We start from the raw sequence: 12,299 nt of genomic DNA on the forward strand, positions 1-12,299 counted from the left end.
ACTAAGACCAACCTTAACCAGGGTTAGTATTGGTTTGAATATAGAGATCCTGTGATAAGAAATGAAGAAATCTGCTTAACTATCTCAGAGTATAGTCATTGGCATTTGGAGAAAATATGATTTCTGTTTCATTTTACTTTTTTGTCCACTCCTAACAGCTACTTAGGATGCTAAAATGCATCTGGACGTTGGCTGCTGATACCAAAACTTGTTAAGCTACATTAAAATCTTAGTTATTAAAAATGTAAATAAATTTGTTGTTTATTTCACCCTTAGGTTTCAAAAAATATGAACAACATGACTGTGAATATGCCATACCAGTGTTTCATAAATGGGCAATTTATAAATGCTGATGATGGAAAAACATATGACACCATAAATCCAGCAGATGGATCAGTAAGTAATTTCTGAAGATTATCAATACCAGTTTATTTCAGTTTCTTTGCCTATTAAAAAAATCTAAACCACTAACTCTGAATAGTGCTAATTTCAAAAAAGTACAGCACACATTAAACAACCCCTAGAAATAATGTGAAGTTTCAATTTACTTCTCAGTTTGTACATTCTACAGTTTTTCCATTTCAGTCAAGATGAACAGCAAAAAACCCCCCTATTTCCACTTCAGCTATTACATAGATTTCCATACCCAGCTGTATGTTTTACTTTGATTTCATTCTTGTTTAGCTTTGCAAACAAAAAATGCTGAAGTTTAGTTGCTAAAGAAGTTTTTCTTCTAGATCTAGGTTATTATATATATTTTCTGACAGTCATCAACTTCAATCTTTAGTTTACTTTTTTTCACAAGTCTGATGTCTTAGAGCAAGTGTGACTTCAAAACGTCCCTTTAAATTCCCAGTAAGAAAAATAACTTTTCAATAGAAAAATGCATACAGTCGTACATCAGTCCTCCATGTCCATGTAATTGCCATTTAATTATGGAGTAAATAAATTTTGCTGAAATCAATGCCACAAATATCATTATTATCAGAAGTCAGACTGGTGCTTTTCCTGAAACTCATTACAGAATGAAATAAAAGCAATAACAATTCTGTGTTAGGATTTACAAGATGTGCATTTGTAGAACTCAGTCATCATAAAATATGGGGGGTGTGTGTATGGTGGTTTATGGTAATAGAAGCTCCATTTCTAAGAAATAGAAAATACTAAACATTTTAGCATATTTCGGTATCAGATCATTATACCACATATGAAGACTTCCAACTTTTGGAATACCACAGTGATTTCACACATGGAAAGAGAGGGTGAAATCCAGTGGAATATCACAGCATCTTGCTGTGACGAAGAAGTGTGGTTGAAGTTTTTGCAGCCTGACTCTGCTTGTGAAAACTACTGGGATTGAGGATATTAAGTATTTGCTTATACCCAGTCAAGAAGTTTAGGAGGAAGGAGTATTAGTCTGCATCCCAGCCTTTCAGTTTGAGCTAACACAACGGTACCTTTGGACAGGTAATAGCCAGTGTGTCTTCTGCTTCATTGGCTGATGTTGACAAGGCAGTGGCAGCGGCAAAGGAGGCATTTGAAAATGGTGAATGGGGAAGAATGAATGCAAGGGAAAGAGGGCGACTCATGTACAGGTATGTGAAGGGCAGCTTGCGTTTGTTTCATCTTCTTATATCTGTTTTGTTACTCTGAAGCATTGTTCCATACCTTTTCTAATTATGATGGATATTCATAATCTCACTGTCAGAGGAATCAGACTGCCAGCCTAGACTGGTAGCTAAGGAAGAGGAGCAGGGAAGAACATGATCCTGCACTTGGGATACACAGATCTGTGTCCTGCTGTAGTAAATGCAGCAGAACATTTGTATATTAATATTTGAACATTTATAGAGCTGTAAGACTTTTTACTTTCTTTAATACTTTAGATGTAATTTCCCCTCCACTCTTTTACCATATCCTTATGAACCAAGTAGATGTAATTAAATATAAAAAAAAAAAAGTATTCAAAAATGCCATGTTTCACAAAACACTGCAGGCATCTTAGCAAAAGAGATTGAAAGCTATACTGAAAACTCTCCTTGTCTCATAAAATACATGATGAGGCCTCAGAAAAAGGCCTGCAGGACTTGTAAAGAAGTTGAGTAGTCATTACAACAGAAAATGGGCAAGTCAGAACTCATATTAAAATTTAATACAGTTGAACACATAAATCTTTCATGAGCGTGCACAGATTCAAAGCATATACGAACTTGGGTTTAATTTGCACTAGGAATGTATAGTGTGTGAAAACCTAAGTTAACTCTGCCCTGAATAGAAACTTTTAAGGTCTTTGAACTACTGCTCTGTGTTTTACACTTGCAAGATTTGCAAGAATAACTGTTGGGCATATGGAAAATGTAACTCCCCTACACTGCATAGATTATTCCTAGATTAAATCTCGTCTTTGCTTAGGTGACTGGCTCTTCAGGGTAGCTAATACCAAGGTGTTTGTGTTGCAAACCATTCCCAATACGAATGAAGTCTCTTTCTGGTCAACCTTAATTCAAACAAGGCACCTTTCAGTTTGGCCTCTGCTCAAACTAGAGATTTTGTGTGCTGAATCAAAGAGAAGGTTTGTACCATTAAAACCCTTAGCTCTACTAATTTGTCTTAGGGGTCATTAATGGAAGATACTAAGCATGCATTAAATTGAACCTTCTCCTTTGTCCCTGACATGCTATATGCATTCTTTTACATACTACTGCTGATGCCCTGACCTGTAGTTGGGTCTCGAAGTTAAAACATGTATTAAAGAGTATTTTTCCACATCTCTGAAAATGCTTTAAATGGATAGAATTTATATAATGGAAAAATAGGCTTCACATCCAGTTTTGAATACTCTTTACAGGATCTAAAATGCACTTGGTTAAGCTCTTAAAATCACATGGGAGCATTGGTTATATGCCTGAGTACCAAAACACAGACAGAAGCTTAAAAAAAACATTGATGCATGTGTTTCACTTCCATGTGAGAGATCTAAGACTGAATGTAAAAAATCATTCATGCAGACAGGCCTCTTTGCCCGAGCAGGGAACAGCTAAATTTGCAAGAGCTCCTTGTAAGTGTATGTATCTTTTGTGCAGATATGCTTTTGAAAGACTCAGCTACCATTAACTCAATAATATTTACCGCAGTCTTTCTTACACCTCATTGTGTTGCTTCATAATCTAACAGATGGAGAACTTGAGGCCCAAGGAGACTGTGGTACAGATTTTCAAATGCATATAAAATTCAAGTTGATAACAGCTTCGGAGCTACGTCTTTGGACACCTAGGTGCCTTGGAAGCACTTAGTATTCAAATATTTCAGTCCCAAGTTCAGACAATATAAAATAGCATTAGGAAGCTGGATTTCTCAAATCTTAAGCTAGGATCCCAAGTACTCCTTCCTGGTACTTTTATTTAGCTGACATTTCTTATGTTACTGTGTATTTGCTTTCTAACTTACTGGCCTGATTTTCTATAATTGGCTCCTTGTAGTACACCAGGAAAGAAGTACAGTTGTTCTAATTACTATTTTACTTACAAAACCATAGGAACAATCAGGTAAATTTTCGCAGTTCATATTGTCATCCAGTGTCTACTATAGCCAATGTGAAGACATATGCAGGCTTAACAGGCAATTGTTCAAGCTCTTACTGATACAAATGAGCAGTGGCTCCAGTGCTCCACCTCAAAATTCAGTGAGAATGCTATTTTAATTACCAAATTGCCATACCAAATATAATTTTAGGGTATCAGTGGTTAGATGCAATTTATTTTTGATGTGGATTTTTAACATTTTTATTAAAGACTTGCAGACCTGATGGAAGAACATCAAGAAGAGTTAGCAACAATAGAGTCTATTGACTCAGGAGCTGTCTACACATTAGCTTTGAAGACCCATGTTGGAATGTCTGTGCAAACATTCAGATATTTTGCTGGATGGTGTGACAAAATTCAGGCAAGTGAATTTGTAAAGGAAACAATCAATGTCAGTGCTTCTCTACCTTTTCTTTTTTTCCTGATACAGTGCCAAAAAGCATTGTTAGCAAATGTAATCAAGGAATCAAAAAGCAAAGTAAAATTAGAGTTTTACCTAAAATGAGTTTCCCTAGCAATAAGAAAGGACAGTTTGCTTCCGACTGGAGAATATGGATTTAGAATGTGACTCTAAATATCTAAGAAGTTGGCTGAGGAGTAACAGTGGATATGCATGCTTAGTAAGGTCTTAATTATTCATGGAGTAGAATGTCATTGTTGTCATCATGCAGATAAGTGCAGAGACTCATGAGCTATATTACATTCTGACCAGGCCAATGAGTTTGCCTGGTGGCACAGCACATGGCACAGGTTCAACAGCTTTTCCTCAAGTATCTTTAAAATCCACAATCAAGAATATAATTCAGCTTCTTTTTGTCCATCAGGCCTTCACTTTCTGTTCTTCCATACTTTTATTATCTATGCGCTTACTTCATGCCACTGAAAATCAGGAGTTGACTACAGTATGCATAGTAGGAAACCATACAGTAGAAGCACTCCTGCCCCTTTCTCTGATGTAAAAATGCTTCTGGTTTTGAAGCCTATTCTGTGGCTTTCCAAAACATACTTACATGGCAAATATATTTGTAATAGAAATGATTAAACAGTACCAAGATTTGTCCCCCCTCTCTATTTTAGGGTGCTACAATTCCAATTAACCAGGCCCGTCCAAACCATAATCTAACATTCACCAAGAAAGAGCCCATTGGGTAAGTATAGCTTTTTATTTCTTAGTGACAGCCTTGACATACAGAGAAGCCATTAAAAAGCTGCCATCAAAACCGTAATCTTTCCCTGTTTTTCCCTACCTTAAGTGTCTGTGCAATTGTTATCCCCTGGAATTACCCACTGATGATGCTTGCATGGAAGAGTGCAGCATGCTTGGCTGCAGGCAACACACTCGTACTCAAGCCAGCTCAGGTAAAACCAAGAAGGAACATATAGGTGGCTCAGGTACTCCACTATTTGTTCAGGCAATCTAGCCAATTTCACCCATATGACCTGTCAGATGTACCCATAGGTTGCCTGTGTCATATGTTTTAAAGTGCATGTAAAATAATACAAATCGCCATGATGATACAAGGTACTGATTGTTTTCAGTTCTGCTCTGATGTTACTCTCATTTTCAAGAATGAATTCTTTTCTGCAAGAAGCCATCACTTTTAATTGTCAATACTGTAAGATCAGTATTGTATCAAAATTGAGATACGTTGAATGAAAAAGATATCACACATTTAATTAAAATAGGAGACTTAACCTACATGTTTCTATTTAGGTCACACCTCTGACTTCCTTGAAGTTTGCAGAACTCTCGGCCAAAGCCGGATTTCCTAAGGGTGTTATAAATATTCTGCCTGGTTCAGGTAAAACTCGAACAAATCATTTTTATGGGAAGAGTAGGTCATGCTAAAACTGGTGAACTAGCATTTTACCTTTTTGAAGACCTATTACCTAAGCACTTGTGTCTTCACAGATAGTAAGCTTGCAACTGTGTCATATAGCAATGTCACATATTTCCAGAACAGAATGGGAAATATCTGTATATCACTTGGCTCTAGCTAGTGGTAAGAGCTGTCAGCCTCCTACACCTTGTACAAGATCACACGAATAGCATGAACCCTCTGAAAAATAATGTATTACAGAGAAACATGTTTTATTTGATTCTAAAACTTCTTTTTTTCTCCTAATTTTATCATCACTTGAAAGTATTTAAATGTGACTGTGACACCTAGAGCAAGCTGGTAAGATGCATTCTGGACACTATAGGTTAGTAATGGTCCAAACCACGTTACCTGATAACACCATTTTCCTCTTTCCTTAAGGAAGAAAAGTGACAAAGTACTATGTGGTAGGCTCTGTTATTAGATTATAAATTAGATTATTCCACCTACAGTGGAATATTAAGAAGGAAGTTCTTCAGTCTAGGCAGATGGGGGAATTTGGAGACAGTAACGTGATCCAAGTTAACAAAAGTGAAATTTTTCATAGTCATATGAATACAGCTATAAATATAAATAAGGATGTGATATTGTACTTGATTGACATATTGATAGCTCTTTCTGTGTTCCAGTGCTGCTGCTGGAGTAGTAAAGATTATCTAGTACTGTCCATTTAAACCCCTTTTCTCACCCCAATAGGTGGTTTAGTGGGACAGCACCTGTCTGAACATCCTGATGTTCGCAAAGTTGGATTCACTGGTTCAACACCAACTGGTAAACAGATTATGAAGAGGTACTCTCACCAGAAGATTCATAAATACACACTGCTCAATCTAGTTCTGAAGTATCTTATTAGCTATATTGTGCATGTAGAAGTAATAGAAAAGTGTAATTACTTATGGCTGTTTACATTTATGTAGAATTCTACTATTGGAAAATAGAGGTTTATACATTTTCACTAGATATGATTAAAAGGAAATAATGAAATAAGCTATTTTAATGGGATTTTTATATAATTATTTATATTTTTTACAGTGCAGCCACTAATCTGAAGAAAGTTTCTCTTGAACTTGGTGGTAAATCACCATTGATCATATTCAGTGACTGTGAACTTGACAGAGCTGTAAAAATGGTAATGTTACTTTGACGTAAAATACATTCAAAGCCTTTGTGATGCATCTTCACAGTATTGCAATATTCTTCTTGCCAAAAACTGCATGAAAAATCATGCAATCTGTCAGAAAACAGACTCTTTTTCTACAGGATTTTATTTATGCATCACAGTAAAACTGTTCATACTGCACCAAAAAGGTAGGGATCAATATTACAAGAAATATACATTAGAAAATACAGCAAAACAAAGAAGTATAGCTGGAAAGTATTTTCACTAGCCAAATTAACCTTATGCCTTTGCAGCTGCCAGAAAACTATTTTTTAGGAATTTCATTTGTCCTGCTTTTCTTTCCCTCACCTCCCGACTCCCTGGAAGAGCAATGTCAGCTATCAGATCTTGATAAATAAAAAGGAACAAACTGCATGGGGTCTGAATTCACATTCTTGAAATAAAGTTAGGTAATGTTCACCTAGATACATGTGATTTTCAACACAAGCAGTATGGCTCAGTGGGTTAGCAGTTCTATGTTCTCTGGTGGTGCTGCCAGCCTTCTTCTCTGTGATGCTGCAGCAGGTGATTGTGTGGAATGCTGATGGAAATGAAAAGAGCAGTGCTAATGGGTTCATCCTGAGACATTTGTTTCCGTGGAAGTGTCTTCGTCAGTTCTAAGATTAGTCTGCTTGTTCCATTGTTGATGTCCCTTTACATAAAGCATTATGCTTTGAGGGTCACAAACACAGAATGTAACCCAAGGGAACAGAATGAAAGGGAGACTGAACAAAGGATGCATATAAATATTAATGTTTTTTTCCCTGATCAGGGTATGGGAGCAGTGTATTTCAACAAAGGAGAAAACTGCATTGCAGCTGGCAGGCTGTTTGTGGAAGAATCAATCCATGATGAATTTGTTAGCAAAGTGGTAAGTTATTGAAGGACTAAAGTTTAAGCAGATAATTTATCATGGCACAAAGTTCGACTGTTATAGACACTTACTCTTTCATTAGTAAGAATAAGCATTTATTCTTATTTTCAGTTGTTTAATTTCTCATTATTGCTTATGATAGGCAATGCTCTTCTGGGGAACCTCTTACAGGTTGGAAGGAAGGCACTGATGGGAGATATTTTCATCAGTAATGCACAGATAAGTGACACTAAAATAGATATTGCACCTCTGGTGATATTTCACATTTGACTATGAAAGTAAGATAAAACTAATTACTGAACTTAGGTCAATGTGATTGAAGGCTGCTGTGATGCTTAAAAAAAAAGGCATATTGGAAGCACAGGTAGAATAAAATGAAGGTCATTATTAAAAATCCACTGTACTGATGGAGAATTCATTTATTTACCTCAAGAACAGGAAATTACTGTCATAACTCATTTACCACTGGTAAAAGCTAATGTTTTATATGCCTATCTTTATAGCAGAAGAGGATGAATACATGAAAACAGCATCCAAAACTTTCAGAACATCATCAAACATAAGACAAAGCCTCATTTTAGAAAGGGAGGAGCATTCCACCTTGAAAGAATCTAGCCCTTTCTTAGAGCCCAACTTCACAGCACAATAAACGAAGCATCCTCGGTCACTGGTCATTTTAACAACTATTTGCTGTGTTGTGTAACTTCACTTTAATTGGGTAACCCATAGGTGGAAGAAATAAAAAAGATGAAAATTGGTGACCCACTTGATAGATCCACAGATCATGGTCCACAAAATCACAAGGCACATTTGGAGAAGCTGCTGCAGTATTGTGAAATTGGAGTAAAAGAAGGAGCCACTCTAGTGTACGGAGGAAGACAAGTTCATAGACCAGGTAAAATACTGTTCAGAGGTGTCTGGAACTTCTACACTTGAAACAAAAGCCATCATGATTGTCTCTGCTGAATTATGTGAAGTAGCAATATCATGGGAACAGTACCAGATAAGCCCAAGATACCATTTGAGAATAGGGTTTTGAGGTCTCATATTAAGAGAAGCTCTGCAACTGAAGCATAACTATGAAGTTGAATCAGAATCTAGTATTTACAAGAATCTTTTCCTCATCTATTCCTTTTTTTTTTGTGAAGCACTGAGGCTTTTTTTGCTATATCCTTGAACTTTCAAGTACCATAAGTATATCAATTTAGATCACACACTAAAGCTGAGGAAACTGCTAGCAGAGTTTGTATAAGGTATTATTATCAAACCCCCTTTTTGCTATATAGATAGTATGCATGGTAAGTTTAGTGGACAGGCAAGAAAGCACCGTTTTCTCATGGACACCTGCCCTTTATCAAACATTTGCATCAGAATTTGAAAACGCTTGCATCCCTAAATAAAATGAAAGTGAGGATACACAAAATCAGTGTAACGAAACTAAATGAGAAGTCCTATGGAAGGGGGCAGCATTTATATAAAATCTCTGGAGTTGATTCTGCCCACTCAAATTGGAATACACTCACTCACCAAGACGTAGATGACCAGGATTGTTGGTGTATAACACCAGGTCAGTTTGTGATTGTCAATGATGTGCTAGCTTTTGGACAGGTCCTTTGCTTCAGTATTTTCTTTACTTGAGCATCTATAAATCATAGGCAAAATTGTTGCCCATCATATATTTTTCCTTGTTTGGAATATACTGATCTTAATGGCTATAGTCCATCTGCTCATAGGGTAACAAGAAAATCAGTGGCCTCTGTAACATGCTGTAACCTTGTCTTCCTGCTGTCAGAATGCATGGTCTTCCCCTGAGTCACCTGGGCTGTGGCACACAGACCTTCTGGCCAGGCAGTGAACAGTTGTTGCTCTGCTCAATACAGAGCATTCTTTCACTCTTTTTATGCTGTTTCTCTGGTGCTTACACACATGCATTCATACGTCATTCGCATCAGTCTTGCTATTTTCTGTTTCAAGTCTCAACTTATCTATGAGCGCAAAGTATGGAAAAGAGGTGGCCTGGACAGTAGAAACTGGGAAGCATTTTTGCCTCGCTCAAATGATGCTCTGTGCTCTATTTAGGTTTCTTCATGGAACCCACTGTATTCACAGATGTTGAAGACCATATGTATATTGCCCAGGAGGAGTCCTTTGGTCCTGTGATGGTGATCTCTAAATTTAAAAATGGGTATGTTTTCCTCTGGTTACTGTTAGAAACTTTCTCATTTTCACCCTAAGTGTAGAAATGACAGCATACATAGTACAATTTTGTTAAATCTTGTTAACACCAGCCTGGGTCCATAGATCGGCTTCCAGCTAAATTCTGAGGAAATACCCTCTGTAGTATCCTGCTCCACATCAATATAGAAATAATGCTGTTAGCAGTGTGTGACAGGATAGAATGCAACCGTAAGTGCCAGTTCTTAAATAATCCTTAGTATTCAGTGACACATTTTTACTGACACTGATGTAATTGCAGCAGCTTGATCAAATTCGAAAATGTGTATTTTTTACAGTGGAATCACTTATTTTTCTCTGTCACAAAAGACTACATTAGCATTGTTGTGCATTGTGTAACACTGGCACATTACTGTTACAAATGAAAATCCCTCTGTATACTTTACAAAGTAAAGACTGCCAGTTTCAACAGCTTTCATTCCAAATCATAAGAATTATTTTACACACAAGATGAGATTAAGACCCTATATAGAAACTTCATGTAACTATTCCCACCAGGTTTAATTTTCTATAGTTTGATAATGCAGTTACGAACCAGCCACACAGTTAACCCATCACACCCATAAATCATGCATGGAGATGAGATGCAAACAGAAAATAGCACTCTGAACATGGCCTGGAAAGTTGTGGCTTGATGGAAGTCCAAGTTTCAGCATTTATTCTCCATTAAGCTGTAACACAGGACAAAATTTTAGCAAACTGATTCATAAACTGATTTAAAGCCAAGGAACCTTCCCAAGTGGTTTTGTATTGCTCTAAATTGCACTGTAGCTGAGCAAAGTTGGTATGTGTATTACAACTTTGACATTTCTTAGTGACATTTCTTAACCACTCACACATAAGGTTGCGAGCTTTACAAGTCTGAAGCAAGTGCATGAGTTTCTGTAGATCTGTCATGTTAACACATTGATTAGTCCTTAATAAGTTGACTTTAGAAAAGACAACTGGAGAAGGCTGTGTATGAGAAAAGCTTCAATGACACTGAAGGTGGGAGGCTGCTAGCACTTATTTCGCCTAGTTGCAATTCAGCCATTTCTTTCCCTCATAGGGACATTGACGGAGTGCTGCGACGGGCAAATAGCACAGAATATGGCTTAGCTTCAGGAGTTTTCACAAAAGACATAAGCAAAGCTCTCTACATCAGTGAAAAGCTAGAAGCTGGAACAGTTTTTATTAACACATACAACAAAACTGATGTGGCAGCCCCATTTGGTGGATTTAAGCAGTCTGGCTTTGGGAAAGATTTAGGTAAGTTGTTCTCTCCCTCCCTCATCTTCATATCTGACCATACCTGTGTAGAGTCCACCTAATAAAATGTGAGCTACAGGTACATTTCCTGCATCTCCTACATTCCTCCAACTACAGTAATCCTCTCCCATCCCTACAATATTCTGTCTCAATGCCTCTGGCTCAGCCCTCCCTGTACATCTGTCCAACAATGCTACAGCACACAGAATATTCCTCTCCAACTTCTCTCACAGCATTCGTATTACAGCTTGTCCAGAGCTGCCTACAAGTTACAAAATGCTCCCAAGCAGCAAAGGTATTGGCCAAAATCTTTCCTTTTCCTCAGAATGAACGCTATTTCAGCTTTTTCTTCTGAATTTCTAAATATATGGGAAACTTTTATGCCTTAAAATGTTATCAAAATTTGCCAACAACCCTGAAGAAAGATGCATTTAAAAAAATCTTTTCAACACCAGCTTTAAAACAAGTGAAGTTTCATCTTTCAATGAAACATCACAAGTCTGGACAGATCAGGCCTCACAGCAAAAAAAAAACAAAAAAAAAATATTCAGTGATGCAACAGATTTTTGCCTTTAGAATCTCTAGCAAGTTATCACATTTTCTGAAACCAAAATGAGTATCAGGAAAAGAAAGATTACCAATTTCTACACAGCTTCTCTACCCAGAAACTGCAACATAGGCAAACTGAAGTTCATAAGTTCAACTATGAGCCCCCAGTGGTCACTATCTAGAGACCACTGCTGCTTCAGCCCCACCCATGTGGCTGCTTGTTAAATTCCAGCTCCTTGTTCTTTCCACATCTGTTGGATTTGGCCTCTTCTTGTCGAACCAGTTCTGTAGATCTAGTGGGAGGGTAAGTCAATGAGTTTCCATTGTTCCATAAGGACTCTTATACTGGCTAAAGCATTTTATTATTTTGCTTAATAATAATACAGTTACAGTGACTAACAACATTCTCTCATTTAGCTGCTATGCTAACTGGTGAATATTGTGTTTGTATAGGTGAAGAAGCTCTTCATGAATATCTCAGAACCAAGGCCATCACTGTGGAATATTAAAGTAACAGCTTCACCTGGAAAGTAAATGTTCAGCAGAGTTTGAATCTTAAAGAAGTATGCCTAGGATAGGCCTTCTGCAGCGCTGTAACTGAAAAACAAAGTAAAACCCATTCCATGGATAAGTTTCTACAGATCAAGCCTAAATTTTAGTCTCGCTGACAGATAAAGCATTTGGAAACTAACCTGAAGTTATTTAAATTATGCAGCACCAGTTGTTAGTGCAATCCCCCTCAAAATACCAAGTACACAGTTTAATTTATTTTT

At 37.1% G+C, this 12,299-nt stretch overlaps 1 protein-coding gene across 1 annotated transcript in view; it reads left to right on the forward strand.

Moving 5' to 3' along the window:
• The window catches only part of ALDH1L2 (aldehyde dehydrogenase 1 family member L2), a gene marked incomplete at both ends in the record, with an annotated part of 32,800 nt that extends 20,765 nt beyond the window's left edge, over positions 1 to 12,035 (forward strand). The window contains 13 exon segments of the mRNA XM_080629065.1: positions 277 to 396; positions 1,468 to 1,595; positions 3,792 to 3,942; positions 4,659 to 4,729; positions 4,835 to 4,940; positions 5,296 to 5,383; positions 6,158 to 6,251; positions 6,494 to 6,590; positions 7,393 to 7,491; positions 8,224 to 8,389; positions 9,574 to 9,679; positions 10,778 to 10,977; positions 11,980 to 12,035. Coding sequence (XP_080485191.1) covers positions 277 to 396; positions 1,468 to 1,595; positions 3,792 to 3,942; positions 4,659 to 4,729; positions 4,835 to 4,940; positions 5,296 to 5,383; positions 6,158 to 6,251; positions 6,494 to 6,590; positions 7,393 to 7,491; positions 8,224 to 8,389; positions 9,574 to 9,679; positions 10,778 to 10,977; positions 11,980 to 12,035 — 1,482 coding nt within the window.
• Between the last annotated feature and the right edge of the window lie 264 nt (positions 12,036 to 12,299).

This window comes from Psittacula echo, assembly GCF_963264785.1.
Source record: "Psittacula echo genome assembly, chromosome: 1".
Classification (NCBI taxonomy): Eukaryota; Metazoa; Chordata; class Aves; order Psittaciformes; family Psittacidae; genus Psittacula; species Psittacula echo.